The 18,270-nt window shown below is 34.4% G+C and overlaps 1 protein-coding gene across 1 annotated transcript; it reads right to left on the bottom strand.

Annotated features, from left to right (window-relative positions):
- Positions 1-5,110: 5,110 nt before the first annotated feature.
- LOC131639335 (uncharacterized) lies at positions 5,111-5,920 on the bottom strand. Its single transcript, XM_058909837.1, has one exon. The coding sequence runs from the start codon at positions 5,918-5,920 to the stop codon at positions 5,111-5,113; it is 810 nt and encodes a 269-aa protein (XP_058765820.1).
- Between the last annotated feature and the right edge of the window lie 12,350 nt (positions 5,921-18,270).

Raw genomic sequence — 18,270 nt, 5'->3', positions numbered from 1 at the left:
CCTGGCAAAATGCAGTATTTCTTGTAGTGTGTCCCCACTTATAAGAACATGTTTAGGCCATATATTATTCAATGTGGGACTCTTAACAGAATTCATGTAAAATTTTATAAAATATATTATGATAATGTAATATATTAAAATGTCATATAAAAATAAAATGATAATGATAGTATAAAATAAAATAGGACATGTTAGCCCTTCAGTCCATAATAGACATATTAGACTAAATATTGAAAAAATAATAATAATAATGTGCAGTCAATAACTAGTCTAATTATCCGTCTAAATATTAAAAAATAAAATTGAAAATTAAATAAATAAATATTTTTGAAAATAAAAAAAACCTCATTGCCACTAGCATCTCCAAATAAAACACTGACTATGAGTTTATTTGGTAAAAATAGCAATTGACTTATAAGCTAACTGACAGTTTATAACTTAAAGCTGATGACTTATGACTGATAGTTTATAGTTTTTGGCCGATAGTTGAGACTAATAACTGATAAGCTAATTGAAGTGTTTGATAAAATTAGTGGTTCAAATAACTTATAAATGTATAATAATATAAAAGATATTTAATACATAATTATTTAATTTGAAATTAAAATAAATGATAAAGAATAAAAATGTGTTTATGCTTAAATAAATAGGGTAAATAAGGAAGATAAAATTATAAGCTATAAGCTATAAGCTAAAACGCTATTTGGAAAATAAGTTATAAGTTAGTAAAATAAATTATAAGCTAGTGATAAAAATATCGTTACTAAATAGGTATAAATTGTCATATGAGCTTATAAGCTATAAACTAGAAGACATAAACTCAAAAATATGTCTTATCAAACAAATACTGTATCTCTTGAGAATGCTGGAGAATTGCAGCTTGTCTTTATTTTGATCATATAAGAGGCGTTTCTCACCAGTTTAGTCCTATTTATCTAAAACATGAATAAGTATACAATTTTATTTAAGAAACAATATGTTTTTCTAAATAATTGTTAATAATTTTGTTGAGAATGTGAAATTTATTTACTTGTTGATGGGTAAGGTTAAACGCGGATGATTCATTCATTTGTGGTTGAAGAGTGAAAAATATTGGAGTTGCATTTAAGAAGACAATGATGATGGAAAATGTAAGGACTTAGGTAAGATATTTCATAGTTTTGTTGGTTATTATTTGTTGATATTTTTTTCACTTTTCAAGGTAAGAAAAAGCAGGAATCTGTTAACTGTTTAGATACTCTAAATTTATATAAATTATAATATTATAAAGGTGAATGCCAATACTTAACTATACTTGTCATATTCCAATTTTTGACCCTAAGATTAAACATTGATTGCATTTTAATCATCAATTAAGAGCAGTATTGTGAAGCTCTATTCTTCATACTGTGATTATTGTTGAGGGGAATCATCAAGCACCTCTAGCTTTTAATTTGTTTATTACTAACCAAAATCCAAAAAATGTATTTTGTCTCTTTTGTTTATATTTTACAGGTAAAAGATCGGGCAAAAATCAAAACAGTGCAAGAAATTTTTTTGAAAATTTGAAGGTGGAAATCGATTTACCCATATGGGAAATCGATTTCCTGGGGCGAAAATTCAAAAAAATAAAGAGGGAAGTATGACATCATTTTGGCACCTATTTTCTTTGATCATTTTTGTCATTTTACCAATTTTCCACCTCATCAAAAATAATTCCCTTCATTAATCCCATTTTAGTCTCATTTTACCATTTAAACACCAATTAAGCACAAATTAATTACCAAATGCAAAATGACCAAGTTACCACTACTCTTCCTCCAATTCTATAAATAGAGGCCTTGCCTCCCTCATTTCACAAGCTTGAAGAGCCAAAAAAAATTTTGCAAATTCATTTCTCATCCTTTCCAAAACCCTCACCCAAAGTTCATTTTCATAGAATTAGTGAGATTCACCTTGAATCTTGCTAGTTTTGAACTAAAACTCCTACATTTCACTCTTTTCTTTGTTTGTTCATCTCCAATTTTGAACAATCTACTCATTTGGTGCTTGTTCATGAAGCTACTCCAACATTTTGTTCAATAAGTGGTAAAATTCTAAACTCTAAGATGTAGATCTTTGTTTCTTGTGTTCAATGCATCTTTGATGCTATATTGGCCCTATTTGATGGTGAATTGATGGAAATTTCGTGCTCCAATTGATATGTGATCATAAGGTGTTTGTATGTTTGTCTAAATCAAGTTTTATGCTTCATAATGCTGTTTTTTGAAAACTGTGCGCAGGAAATCGATTTCCTACAGAGGGAAATCGATTTCCACTCTGCTTTTTGCGCCAGATTTGAATTCTGCAGGCAGGAAATCGATTTCCTATAGAGGGAAATCGATTTCCAGTGAGGCAGAATGCTTGTTTTTGCTATTTTTGACTTGTTTTTGGTTCTAACCCTTCTTCTACTCCATTCTTTTGATATTTTCTTTGAATCACAAATTAGAGGCCTAATTTCTCTCTAATATCGATGGACTTATGGCGTTGGTAGGATGAAAATCCGAATCCGCAATATTAAGTGATTGAAATTATGGATGAAAGGAGCTTTTGAATGTGGTTCATCTTTTATTTCTTTTTTTCTTTTGATCGATGAAAGTCTTAACACCTTGAGAATTCTTATGGATTCTTGGTAAATACTAGATCATTATCTATTTTCTTTTCGTGCGTTATTGCTTTCGGAGAGTGATCTACATATCGCTTTTCTCGCATGCATTAGCACATAAAGTTTTGACCGGCCTCGTTGTAGGGTGATTTCTATATAAATCACTTGGCGATCTGCTTAACATAGCGCAATATTTCGTGTCCCGAATCAAAAAGATCAAATATGGAAGATAATTGTATGCGGTTGATTTAAGACTTATGAAGGTTTATCGTGCAGTCACTATGATTTTATCAAGCTTCTGATAAATGTCCATTGAATTTAAATCCGAGAACATCCTTCACTCACCCTCGATCTTTACTACTAACTTTGATAACATACTTGACAAGTTCCAAGACGTTTATCTTTAACATCTAACAATTAACTTTAATTTATGCACTTTATTATATCTCTCTTTATTTTTCGCTTTATTGCTTTATTTTATCATTTCATCATGTTTATGTTTCCGCCATTTTCTCTTTGTCCATTTGGACATTTATATTCCGCTATTTTCTCTTTGTCCATTTGGACGTATTGTTTATGTTTCCGCTATTTTTTTTTGTCCACTTGGACCATACTTTATCTTTTATGCTAAAACACTAATAAACAACTAAAAATCTAAAAAAAACACATAAGGCTCTTTTGGACTATTGGTTACTATCCCAAGCATTTTGGAGACTTGGACTTATGGACTTAGTACCTCTGGACCCTATGATTCTGTTATTACTCTGTGATTGTTCTGTCTGTCTGGCATTGGATTGTTGTATGTTTGTGTGTGCAGGTATTTCCTTGAAAGTCCTTGATGGTTAATTCCAAGGCATTGAGATAAGGATTTTACCCGAAAACAGTCGTTACTCTGCCCGATTTTCGTCAAAATTTTAATGTGCTTAATGCGAAGTTGTGCTAAAGACAATAAGTTCATCTGGATCCCCAAGTGGTAATGTATTGGTTTTGTATTGATATTCCAAAGGATGAGAAATCTACCTTGACTCTTAATGTCAAGTGTTGGCTTCTTATTTCGGTTAGACCGTTTCTTTCCATAACTTTTATTTTATGTACTAGGATAGCCTCTTCATCTCCTCCCCTTCTTAGATTTTCAAAATATTCTCCCTTTTTCCAAAATCTTCTTATGTTTGCAACCTTTTTAAAACATTTTCTTTAAAATATCTTTTGCCCTTAGTGGCTTTTCTTCAAAAGTTTAGACACCATTAATTGTTGTAGTGAGTTGCGATACCCCACGATTTTGAAATTGATTGATATAATGAGATATTTTCCACGTGAGAGAGCTAATGGCATACTCGTTGATTTTTATCCGAGTTGGAGCCCTTCTTTCATTTGTGATGCAAAGAATCCATTTGTTCTCATGATAAAGATCAATGGCTGAGTATTCTCTTCGACAATGATAAAGTGTTTATCCCTTTTAAAAACTATTTTCCCTTTAAGCGGAACTACATTAGCTCTGACTTCTCCATTGCACGGAGGAGGTATGTAGGCACAAAGCTTAACGCTTTGCCGAGCTTATTTTAAAAATTAAACAAACCCTTTTTTAGCACACATGACACAGATTTTCAAAAAGGTTCTTGTGGAGTACCACAGATATGAGGGGTGCTTAAAACCTTCCCCTTGTATAATCAACACCCGTACCTAAGATATCTTCTTTTTGTTTTAAAAACAAAACTTTGGGTTTTACGTTCCTTTCCCTTTTCCTTTGGAAATAATAAAGCGCGGTGGCGATTTCAAACAAATAATGAGCCGAGTCAATATAATGGCTTCAATCTCAGAATTTCCCCGCTACAATACTATATATATTTTTTTAATTAAATGAGACTTTTATTAATTCAAAAAAATAAGCTATACAAGGCGATCGTTTGGATCCAGTCCAAAAAGGACAAATCTAAATCAAGAACTCTTATAGCATTAATCTAGCTACATAATCTCTTAGCTTGAAATTGTTACAGGCTCTATAGACTATGGTGTTTATAATTTTCTCATCAATGTTTGTATTATTCACAATCTTTCCAAAGCTAATGTCGTTTCTATGCTGTCAGGATTCGTATAGTGTTTCCGCAATTGCCATCCTTATCACATTGGCTCTTTTCCCTTCCCTTTGCAATTCTGGACTAGCAATTTCACATCTCCAATCCAATATTCAGGTTCATGGGTAACTTGCAGCCATCTGAGCATTATCCTCCAAATCTGCTTCATCTTGTCACACTCAAAGAACAGGAGTTGGACTGTTTCAGCATTGGGGCAGAAGTTGCACATGTTATTATCCATAAAACCCAGCTTATGGAGTCTTCCTTTAGTCGCTAGCCTTTCGTGACACGTGAGCCAAAGGATAACAATGGCCATTGGCCTAGCACCATTGTGATACATCAGATTTCTCCAACTAACCTTTTGCTCAATATTCAACAGGGCGATATACATGGTCTTCATGTGGAATACTTTCTTCTACCGCATCATATGCCAAACCTGCATGTTATTTACATTGTCTCTCTGCTTTAGAATTGCTTTTAAGATCCAAGAGCAGCTTATTCTAATCTTCACATCCATAATTTTGTCTTTCTTCAGGTAATAGGCATGAACCCAACGAACCCAAAGACTGTCGGCTTTACAGCTTATGCTCCAGAGCAGCTTAGATAATGTAGCCTGATTCCAGATTTGCAGAGAAATTAAATTCATTCCACCATTGCATTTCGGCCTACAGACTTTATCCCACGAGATTGGTGATTTTCTGCTTATTTCCTTGCCACCTGTCCACATAAAACTACGACAAATCGCATCTATTTTGTGGATCACATGCTTAGGGAGGGGAAAGCATTGCATCCAATAGTTGGTGACTGCAAACGTGATGCTCTTCAGTAATTGAATTTTGCCTGCATAGCTTAATATTCGAGCTCTCCAATGAGTTATCCTCCCAACTATTTTCTTTACCAAACCCGTATAATGATGACAGTTCATTTTCATAGTTGTTATAGGGACTCCTAAGTATCGGAATGGGAGTGGCCCTTCAGGAAAACCTGTTAATAGTTTTATTTCCTGCTTGGTGTTCTCATCCATACTGCCAAAATAAATCTTACAGTTACTAGCATTCATCTTTAACCCAGTAGCCGCTGAAAAGCTATGGAAAGTCTTCATCATGAGATCCACATAAATGAAGTCTCCTCGAGCAAATAAGAGTAAATCATCAGCAAAGCTAAGGTTTGTGATTTTTACCTTCTCACATTGGGAGTGGTAGTTGTATTCTGGATTTTTCTGCATTTTTACCCGAATAGAGAAACTACAAAAATTAATTCAAGTAACAATATTAGTATTGCAATTAAAATATACCTTACCTTTTGTTTATTATACCCATGTATATTAAGTTTTAGTTATATATTAATTGGGTGTGGACGTGTGGGTGCAAGTGAGATATCTCAAAATATATATGTTAATTGAGTTAGATGAGTGTAACTTATTTGTACATGTTCAATAGTTGGAAGCAACATTTTTTTTTGTATTTTTCATAATATACTAATGTAAATAAGTTGTTGATAATTTTAAATTAATAATTTATGATAAAAAAATTATATTCTCACTCAAAAGGCTCAAATTAATTAAATTAGAGTGTGTACCTAAGAAATGCACACATTTAATTAGGTTGACAATCATATTTTTATTTTTAATAGATAAACGATAACTCGAATAAAAAAATGTAAGAAAAAAAATCAAAACACATGAGAGAAATCATGTGTGTTTATAGAAGGCAAAAATGACCAGTAACTAGGATTCTGTCACCATTTTTAAGAGAGTGTACGCATGCAAGAGACATTGGTGGTGGTTAGGGGGTACCATTTAGTCTGGATCCGTTTATTTTTCTTCACCATGGTTTTTGATCTGCAATTGCAGGTCATTAGGTCACTTTGAAACTAAATAACATAAATAAAACTGAGATCGTTTGCCCTTTGTGTGAGGATAGTAAATTTTGTGGGGAGTTATTTCCTTTAGATGTTGGGAGGCCAATGTTAGGGTTGAAGCTGCTTGGAGCTGCTGTTAGACGAGATGAAGGTTTTATCGAGGGTTGTCAATGAAGAGAGCGGACATGGCTATTGAACTCATCGATCTCCTGCCACAACTAAGAGTTCCTCAAAGTGGGTTTCTTCTACTTCGTTCTTGCATGGGTATCGCCAGACTATTTTTTGTTCTTAAAATGTGTCAACCTAATCATATGGAGAAAGAAACTATTTGGTTTGATAAAGAGTTGCAAAGGGGAGTTGAAGTCATCGTGGTTGGTGGAGGTCTTTTTTGTGGACCTTCAATGGATGGTGGCTTCTTTACCTATTAGAGTTGGGGGATTGGGTTTATACTCGGCAGTAGAAGCATCCTCATTCACGTTTGTTACTTCTAGGGCTCAGTCTTGGGTGTTATATGATCATATATTGAGAAACAATTGGGTAAACGACATGAACCTTATTTCTACAGAGCTTTGCATGGTCTTAGTTTTGTGATTCCAGATTTTGACCTTAGCGGTTTTACTAGAAAGGAAATTGTCTCTCCTACATAACATGTTTTGGCAAGTGCCTTATTTAATAAAAGTGTTCATGACATGAGAGTAAAGTTTAACATAACCATAAGATAGAAAGTTATTTATGGTTGTTTGAAACATAATATACTTAAGATTTTCTTCTTGCTATCCTTATTGACGGTCTAGGCCAACATATGTCCCCGGTAGAGTACTGTAACATCCTTAAACACTAGCTTATAATTCCCTTATTTCCCGTTGATGAGGTTTGTCCTATTTTCCGCAAGGCGTGCTTGGATATATTTGGGTAACATGTTATTTATTGTAAATATCTTATATGATTCAAATACCGACATGACTTTGTTAATGATGTCCTATTTGATATATTTAGGCGTGCGAGGGTATTTATGAAGAAAGAGATGCGTGTGAATTTCTTGACTGATCCACAGGAGGGGAGGTCGACTCTTAGTCTAGCAGATGTTCTGGTGTATGGATGGATATGAGGAAAAAATGCATGTGTAAATTTGACTAGAGTTTCCCCACTGGTGGGACTGAGGACTGGAGGTTTTATTGTGAGATAGGTAGCTTCAAAGCTGCTTCAAGTAAAATGGCCGAGCATGAGAAATCATGTTTCGACAATCAACATGTTTTTATACCATTTGCCTTTGACGCTTTTGGTTTTCTAGCATCAGAAATGGTTGATCTTTTACATAGAGTTCAAAGGTTTATACATAACAATCTTGCGTCACCTAGGACAATGAATTTAATTTTTAAGGGGATTGATTTTGTCATCCAAAAAGGAGTAGTTGTGCAACTTGTTGCCCGTTTTCCTAGTTTTTTGTATAATCTTGATTTTAACTAAGTATTGAATGAGGTATTAAATATAAAATTTTTTCTATAAATTATTTATATTATTAAAGTATATAATTTTTTAAACATAATTTTTTAAACATAATTTTTCATCATCACATTCATCTTCAATTTCTTCACTTTCTTCTTCCAAAACAGAAGTCAAAGTAGAAGAACAACACAAATTCAACAACATCGAATCATCATCATCCACCAACATCATTTATTAACAAACACACAAAAAATTAAAAGAGTATATTGCAAATATTTTCTTTATCTTTTTAGGTTAAGTGGTTTAACATTTTTATTATCTATTTTTTATTATGAAATTAATTTGTGCACAATCCTTTTTTCGTTTCTACACCATTGTTACAAGTGAAAGCTCCAAAACTAATCTCTACGCATTGAAAATATTTTTAATTATAATTTTTTTCATTTTTTATTTTAGACATTATACTAAATAAATAACACCAACAAATTTAGCAAAACCAAATCATCATCAGGGGAGGAGCCAAGTCCCAACTAGTCCGGGAAGGCGTCTAGACTCAATCCCTATTTTCTTTGTACTCCCCCAAATTTAATAGTAGATTTTTAGACAAAATTAGGGACAAAATTAGGGGCAAAATTAGTAAAAATAAGGTGTGAAAATTAAAACAGATGAATAATCAATGGTGTAAAGTTTTTGCCCAGGCTGCATAAAATTTCTGGCTCTGCCACTGATCATCATTTTCATTATCCATTAACACCAATCATTAACAAAAACATAAAAAAATATAAGAAGAAGCATTATGATATTATAATATCCATTGGTTTCATTATCTTGATTTGTAGAATGATGAAGAATTAATTGAATTGTAAGATTTCTTGTAACACTAATCAAAGTTCATTAGTGGCTAGTGGCATGTTTAGTGGATAAGGCTTAAATGTAAGGACGATTTAGTATTTTCATGGAAAAGTATATAAACAGGAGAGAGTCTCAATTTCCCATTCTTTTTCTCATTGTCTCAATTCAGAAAATTTTGAGAGAGTAAAGGGAGAGTGAGAGTGGCGAGCTAGAAAGGGAAGGAAAAGTGAGGAAAGTTGCTTGGTAATTGGACAGAACTTTTGCTTGCATGTTGAAGTTTCACCACTTTTAAAGAAGAGTCAAGCTTAGAGAGGTTAATTCACCAATTGTTTATCATTATTCTCTCCATCTCACCTCTCCAATTTAGGTTCCATATAGAGTTGGGGTTCTTTTTAGGCTATGATTGGGCTTAGACCACTTTAGGATTGATGCATGATGGGGTTAGAACACTAATTCATGATTTCTTGTTTATTTTGCGCTATTATGCATTGATTTATTAAAGATCATGAAATTGGATGTTTATTGTTGCATGATATGAATGGTAAAATTTTCTAACCTGTTAACAACAATAGAATGTGGTAATACTGAGTAGTGGGTGAGATATTGAGAAAAATTCAGGTTAAAAGATTTAATATGAGAAAAAAGAAATTTCTAGGCACGATTACGAGCCGTAGCACCCACTATGGGTGGCCATAGCCGACCTCCAGAATTTATATGGGGAAAAATGGGTTGGTCTATAGGTCTTAGTGTCTGCTACGGGCGGCCTTAGTGCTCTTCTGACTTGTTTTCTAATTTTGATTATCTCAATCCGAATTCATGATTTTTCTTGTGCATTCTTTAATCATTCCTTGTGTGCGTGTTATACAGATTCCAGTCCCAGGAGCTGTACCAACAGTCTAATTTCCACAATCATGTGTTTACATAATAGAAGACACACTTCCATGATGAGGAGACACACTCATATGTCGGGAAGGAAGTCGCACTTCCCTCCATACTCAGCCTTGACTCTAGACTAAGAACACCAACTTGGAGTTTCTTAAAAGCTTCCTCCAAGAACAATACTCAACTCATTACCTAAAGGCTTTTGAGTGAGAACAAGGTGACCGTCCCACAAACCGGGTGGTTTCACCAACCAACACAACCCTTATAATTTTACATATTGGTTTCCCTATTAAACTTAGGATACAAAACTTCTATTTATAACCTATTTCCAACTAGACTTGGGCTTCTAATTACAACTTCATTAGCTGTTACAAATCTCCAAAAGATTCTCCTACAAAATAGGTCTTCAATCAAATATTCCTAATAAATCTCCAAAATTAGAAAGTCTTCAATCAAACATATTCTGATTTAATTCTTCCAGACTCTTCTTTAGGCCACACATGATTGCATAATATTGGTTAGCAATATTCTGCAGCTCTCAATTACTTGAGTATGAAGTAACTGAAATATAAGCCCTGGCGCGATGTCGAATGGAACATGTTTCAACATCTTCTTTGACACATTTCTTCCAGATGTTGAAGCACTTCAACACAACATGTTCTTCTGTCATCTAGATCTTCAACCTGTTTTCTCTTACAAGTATAATTCCTACTTAATTAATTACAGCTATATTAGTTTTATTAAACTAAATGCCAATTCAAATTATAGAGAAATAACAATCTCCCCCTTTGGCTAAAACTAATTTATACAACCTTTGTATTACAGAAGCTAAACAAATTCAATGGTCTTTAATAATTAAGTACAACAACATCAATTTGGAAGTCTTCAGATAGTCACTGTTTATGAGCTTCAATCTTTGTATGAGACAATCTTCAGTCTTCGTCTATGATGTCGAGACATCATACCAGGACTTCTTTATGGAAGTCCCACTTTCCAATGTTTTCTTTCTCTCTCTCTCTCTCTCTCTCTCTCTCTCTCTCTCTCTCTCTCTCTCTTAAGGATCCCACAGATAACAAATAGTTTCTCCCCCTTAAAAGATGCTCTTCAGAGATAACATAACATAACCACTTCTCCCCCCTTTTAGCCATAATATGACAAAGGCTTCTTGAAGGAGAAATCACTATAGCATAGAAAACATAACACCACAGACACCAACTTCACATAGAAGGAGAAAAACTGACGCCATGATGCACATGAGGAAGAAGATACTTAAAACTCCCCCTCAAACTGAGAACTATGCTAAGACACAGATTGACACAACATCCTCTTCTAGAGCATAAAAGGAAACACACCAACAGAAATAAACACTTGAACTATCCATTCACTGACATAGAGAAAGCAGACCTCTATATTGGATAACTCAGAACATATGATACAATTTGTGTTTAGAATAAAAACAAGACACAAAAAGAAAAACTTGCAAAACTGCAAAAAAACCAGACTCAGAAAAGAACATTCTATTCGACATCTTTGCAAAACACCTGTAAAGATTGACCTCAGACTTAACAATGTCTGAACACAACCTTTTTTCCCTATGTTTACCACAAGGTTACAAACATAACCTTCATATACTCTAAACTTACCCATATCCGAACGAAGGACATGAGAACAAAACGAACAAAGACACATAAAAAAGTGAAGTGGAGAAAAAGAAACATAAAGACACTTTAAATACCTAAGTAACCAAAATAATGTATCTAGACTGTAGCAATTGTCTTGGTCAAGAACCGCTATTTCACAAAAAATGCATCAGGTAAGCCTGTGCACCGGCTGAAAGCAATGAATGCTTTTAATACACCCAGTTTATTCTGGAAATGACATTTTCCAAAAAATGCACCAAGTCAAAACACGTGATACACACCATCAATACACATCTTAGATATAATATTTTAAGAATAATCCATGCTGGTCTTCGAAGATAAAACATGTCTTGAGGTATGTCCTGACTCCTTGTTCGACATTATTCTTCTGGCTTGAAAAGATTAGTCTTTGAAAGATTTTCCATATGATTAGAAGCAGAAGTACACTGTCTTTGCTGATCTCAATACCCCTTCAGATTCTGCAGAGAAAAAAATTCTCCTTGACTCCCTATAATCTCTCAGAGTTCATCTTGAGAAACGTACGATCAAATGATTAAACCAATCATATTCATATAGTTCAACCATCTATGCCCTGTCAAGCATACTGAAATGTCACGACATGTTGACTGACATTTCCACCCCACAACTGCATTACTGCAGCTCTAGTCCATGAACAGGTCTAATACTTCTCTTGTTATAGACAATAATGCTTCAGTTGAAGATGAACCTTGAAGCACGGAATGAAGAATCCTAAGGTACTTCATCTTCCCATAATGTAGGGTAACCACTAATATATACTCCTGGTTGGACATACCAGCTGAGTATGACTTCATACTGTAAAATCACTCTTGACTTTTACAGATCTAGAACCAACAGCTCATTGAGAGAGTTATCAAGTACCCTGAGCTGTCCACATGAGCAAGGACACAATTGACTTGTAATTTTCATATATTCCAAAGCAAATGTACTTAGCTTCTTTGTTATACAATCTCCAGACTATCACTCTGTCCCTTGTTGAAGAAGAAACTTTCCTTGAAAGTCATGCTGATCAGATCCCCTATCTGATTTATAACCACTAGCAATTTCTGGATTTCATTGTTGTCTTTCAAGAGTAATGCTTTCACTGTACACCCTTGTGGATAGGGACAAAAGCTCAGGATACTGCTCCTGTCATATTCAGATGCACCACTTCTGAATATAGTGATGAAATTGTTAACAACCAGTAATCATGATGTTCCACCATTATTTAGGACATCGTCTTTGATAGCTAAATCTGGTTGTCGTACACCACCACTGAGAGAATAACCTCTTAGTAGTCAGTAGATCTTTTGATCAAGCTACTCAGCCACATAGAGAAAAATAAATTCTCCATACTTTTCTGAAACCTTGAGAGTTCGGACTGCATAATTGCATAACTCTTCAGATAAACACTTCATATCCCCACAAAGCATTCATCATTGGTCTCATGCACAAAATTCCTTCAAGTATTTTCTTCTGCGTACCTATGGCTTAGGCTGTTTATTCTCCTTGACAAAAGTCATGATAACCTTTTTCATCATAAATAACTCCAGATTTGGTCAGTGGATTGACCTAGTGCTTTCTTCTAGACAATTTGGGCCTTCTTTGCTGAAGAGATAAATGTCTTAATATCATATCCGACATCTACCTTTTATACATAGACTCAACAAATATGGTATATGGAGGAACTTCCATAGTAATCTTTGTATAATTCTTGTAGGGGATACAAGATGATTCTTCAGCAACTGATCATTGTTCATGATCAAATAATGACTTCATGAAGTAACATGCATGGTACACACCTCAGGAACATATGTACAAACGTCATGTCTGGCATTGAGGTGGTAGGAGTCAAACTTCTTCACCTAAAAAGAAGATTCCATCTAAACAGGTATCTGAGGCAAAAGCAACTAGTAGATGATAATATCAGTACAATACCATAACCACCTTAACATCTTCAAGGCTCACTAATGAAATTTATCCCTAGTGCATAGCCAATGATTCCAAGCTGTGAGGATACATCACACTTAGACTAACGTGAGAGAGACCTCCTTTGAGTGTACATACCTTGCTCTTGATGTGGTATGCTCAACCCTCTTTTCTCAAGAAAAAACCGAAGAGTCAATCCAAAATCTTGGATGAAACTTCCAAAGTGCATATACTTATCAACCACTGAGCCTAGGTTGATACACTTTTCATTATCCCTTATTGGATAATAGTTCTTCTTGTTCAGAATTAGAGTTTCATGCTCTCATATACTTAACATATGAATCAAGTTTGAGTAAATAACCTCTATTCTATTTATAGAAAAAGCTATCAACCTCGAACCTTTGGATAACGGCTGTCTTAAATCCTTTTCTCTAAATTTTTGGTTCCTTTGGTCAGGAGAACCTAACATATGTCAGAGATAACGTCCTTGACATTTGAATTAGACTTCATACATGAAGAACCTTGATTAAATGTCCTTCAAATACAGTAGAAAGCTCAGCTCCTGCACTTATACTTTCTTAGATCAGAAATAAACTAATCCAAAAAGTACAATATATGTTGTTCATGTCCTAACCAACATATATGTCTAACAAGTTTCTAGCCTTGAAACTTCTTATACCCAGATGCCTCCTCTTCTAGATTAGGAGTAGGTTCCAAACATGTGAACAATACATAAATGTTTAGCCCCTGTAATACGGTAGGAGAACTGACTTTTTGAAATGTTGCGGATAGCAAGAGTCGCCACCGACTTTTATTTTATCCAATTAGAAAGGCTAAAAGAACAGAAAAAGACCTTTTAAAAGACTTTGAGTTCGGGAGGTAGGTTATACAAAGGAAAGGTGTAAGAACCCTTTGTATCCATGGTTATCCATGGGCTCTTAATTGCTTAGCTTACTTGTTTTCAAAATGTTTGAAGTGTAGTGTGTGAATAGAAAAAAACCTTGTTTAAGGACTTTAGCTTGTAAATAACCGTAGCCTTGTTTTTGAAAGTATTTGAAAATGAGTGGGAAAAAAGAGTTTTGAATTTGAAAAGAGTAAGTAATCAGGAGCACCTACCCTAAGTTAGAAAAATTGTTCTTTTAACTTTTTAGTTTGAGAAGACTATCCATACCATAAGAGGGTAGGTAGTTTTTTTATTGGATGTAAAGGGTCATCGAGAAAGTATCGTTCGCCATATAACTGTCCCTACCATATAGAGGGTAGGTAGTCTTTAGGGAATGATAGAATAGTCATTTAGGCAATAGGCGAGGATACCTTAGCAATGAGACAATCATTTTTATTTTTGAGGCGGCATCGAGGGACAAGATCATTTACTGTTAAGGCAACTTCGAAGGGACTACGATCTTACGATGATGAACTGAGAGTAATATTTGTTTTGCTTGGGTATCCTCGGAATCGAGGGGCTAGACTATTTTAGAATCGTAATTAAAAGGCAACAAGCAGCATAAGAAAGGTTACCATTAAAGGTGTGTGTATCATAATCAGGTGATTCAGTTCGGATATTTTATCTTATAAAATTAGTGATTCTATGTTCAGTTCATGGTTTATCACTCCCTAGTTTACTAACCACGCAATTATATTGTGCGGAAATTAAAATGCAGAAAATAAAACCTACAACTATTACAAGGCTTCGGGTGGGGGATTACATAGCCAAAAAACCCGTGTAATGCAGAAAATAAAGTGCAAAAATTAAAGGCAGAAAATAAAGCCTACAACTATTACATAAAAAAACCTTCTGCGACCTATACATAATTTCTAGAATTTTATATAAATAACGAAAATTAAATAAATAAAAATTAACAGGCACGCGACAATCACATAATTTTTAAGATGAGAAGAGAAGATCGCGGTGAAATTACAATTAAGAAAATTAGAGGCAAAAGTATAAGCCTAAAAATAAAATGCTACCCTAAAAAGAATGGACGAGAACACCAACCCTAATTCGTGGACAACATCCACCTAAGGGAAAAACCTAATGGTTAAAGAACCTTGTGGCTAAAACCTAAGCCTACAATTAATGGACAACACCTACCTTAAGGCTTCTAGGATTATCTATGGTTTGTGAAGCTTAAAGGCTAAATCTAAAATTAAACTATTTAAAAGATTAAATTAAACCTAAATTATTAATTAGCCTAAATATAAAATAATTAACCTAATTAATTAAGACCTAAATTACCTAATTAATTAAAGTAGATTAACTTAATTAAAAAGTTAAAACTAATTATTTTTAACTAAACTAATTAATTAAAATGAAAAATCCTAATTTTATGCTAATTTTGTGGTTAATCAAAAGTTAATTGGGTTTGTTTAGTTTTAATCATTATCCCATTAATGGTTAGTAAAAAAGCACAAAAAAATAAATAAATAAACAACAAACAGAAAGAAAGAAAAAAAACTAACAAGAGATGGGCGTATGATCCAATGAGGCGCTTCCAGGAGGATGTACCATGGAGACTGCAAGTTGGGTCTTTCGATTTGCATCTGGTGGAGATCTTATGGTCCAGGCTGAGAGTGCATGGTAAGCGCCTTTGCGTGAGGCACGGATTATGCTGGAACTAACATGGTGAGCAAATAAAAATATAAACACTTCCCCAGGGATCGAACCCCTGTCTCAATGTTTGAGAATACTTTCCACTGCCAGCTGCACTGAAATTCTTGGTTGTTAGTGGAAGCGAGATCAATAAATTATAAACAAAATTTTAATTGAAATCAATAATCCAACGCGTGGGTCCCATATTTTCTTTGACCGTCCAATATGACGCTGAGAGAAAGTGTGGACTTGTTGAATGGCCACTCAGGACCCCACACACACGGCCAAAGGAGTTCTCATTACTGTTCATCTTCGTCCTCATTTTACCTGCAGATTCTCTCGTGGAATCTCTTGCGAATTTTGCCGCAACTTTCCTTAGGAATTCCTGAAACAATTAAAACTCAAACAATTCATGTTAAGCAGCCACAAGTTGTGTCCAGATCCACTAATTGACACATTTCGAGTTCAATGGGGGCATTGGTCTGAGTCGAAACGGCCTGAATCTTTGAATACGAGAGCTCCCTTCCTCCATGCCCTAACCATGTGTTGAAAGAGTATTGTGGTGTACTTTCGTTATTATCGTCTCCACAGGGATTATTGCGATATCACCGCCGTTCTATAGCCTATTTTGTCTTGAGTTAATGTTACTTTAGTTTTAGGTTTGCAAAAGATCATTCAATTCTTTTAGTAGCAAAGAGTAAATTAGTGAAAGTTCTAAGTTAAAGAAAATGTATCAAGATTCGATTTCATCGACCTAAATTTGTATGTTTCCTTATAAATAGATGCTTATGAACTTGCTAACGATCAATATAATTACGTATCGACACCTATATCGTCCGTGTCCGCAACGATATAGTTAGATTTACCGCATTGTTTAACCGACGATTTCTCCACCGTTTAAACAATACAAATAACGTTTTAAGAACCGATACTTAGTAAACATCAAACTCTAAATCCATGTCTGCAACTTATAGTTTGAAATATGATTAGTTAAGTCTAGATACAAACATTGATGTCTCAAACATTTATACCAAAGGAAAAGCTTTAATAAACAAACTAAACCATCTATATTGATCATCACTTGTTCATACACATATATTCACAAGAAAAACATACAAAAGGCTAGGAAGATTACATCTTATCTTGATACAAAAGTGGTTTAGCTATCCATGAGAATGGTAGCTTGCACAAGAAGGTAAGGATGAAGATCAACAAGCATCAAATGGCGATTAATCGACGATCAAGGCTTCCAATCTTCAACTCTATATTTGCTACAGTGTATATTGCTCTTGTTTCTCTCTAAAATATCTCCAACACACTCTCAAAAGTGATCTGGCCCATAAACAAATAAACAAAGTTTCGCAGACCGCGCTTAGCGCGGTGCAGCCCGCTAAGCGCGCTATCAATAATTGCTTAAACCGCCCAACCGCGCTAAGCGGGCTCCAGACCTCGCTTAGCGCGGAACTCTCTGCCAGAACTTCCTTCTTTTCTTCAAAAGCGCGCTTAGCGGGCTCAACCTCGCTTAGCGCGCTACCTCTTTTCAGCAATCCTTGGCTTTGGTCTAGGAACATCTTCAAAGTGCTTTTTCCATGGTCCCAGCTTCCAATTATCTATAAAAACTACAAAATCCAACATAGATTGCAAAGATAAGAACTATTCAACAATAATATAAATATAAGAATAAATATATACCAAATGACAATAAAATACTACTATTAACCACAAAAAGACTTGAGAGTTACCAAAAATTACCTAAGATATTTACACAAATTGGTAACTAACAACTCTCCCCAACTAAACCTTTGTTTGTCCTCAAACGAAAACAAACACAAAAACAATCAACAAGCAAAACCAAGAGAGCACAAGCTAAGACAAGAACAAATGGGTGGTTCAAATTCCATAAGCACACAAGCAACATCTCACCCTTGCTCAAATAATACCATGCTTGAGATACTAATACTAAATACACAATTGATGTAAACAGCTCCTAAAACAAAATAAGTTCAAAATTGAATCACAACCTACACACTTCTCTAGTAAGAGACAAAATTGAGGACCTAACACTCACACAACAATGTCGCCAACATCCAGAATTAATTATGCAATCATCTACACAACATTTATATAAAAAGCGTAGAAGCAAGAATCACAAAGACTTAAGGGTTGAAACTTGGGTTGGTTAACAAGGAAGTGTCATTTCTCAAGGCCATTGAAACAAAAGGGGTCAATTCCTAAGAGAGCATTCAAATCATGATTAAATCCACACATCCTTATCAACCGATCACACAATTTTATTGCTCAAGAGTTCATCTTTTTATTTTAAAAGAACTAGCTATATACAAAGCTCTTCTCTTTTCC

The sequence above is a fragment of the Vicia villosa genome, unplaced genomic scaffold, assembly GCF_029867415.1.
Source record: "Vicia villosa cultivar HV-30 ecotype Madison, WI unplaced genomic scaffold, Vvil1.0 ctg.002598F_1_1, whole genome shotgun sequence".
NCBI classification, from domain to species: domain Eukaryota; kingdom Viridiplantae; phylum Streptophyta; class Magnoliopsida; order Fabales; family Fabaceae; genus Vicia; species Vicia villosa.
This window is presented reverse-complemented; position numbering and strand designations above follow the sequence as displayed.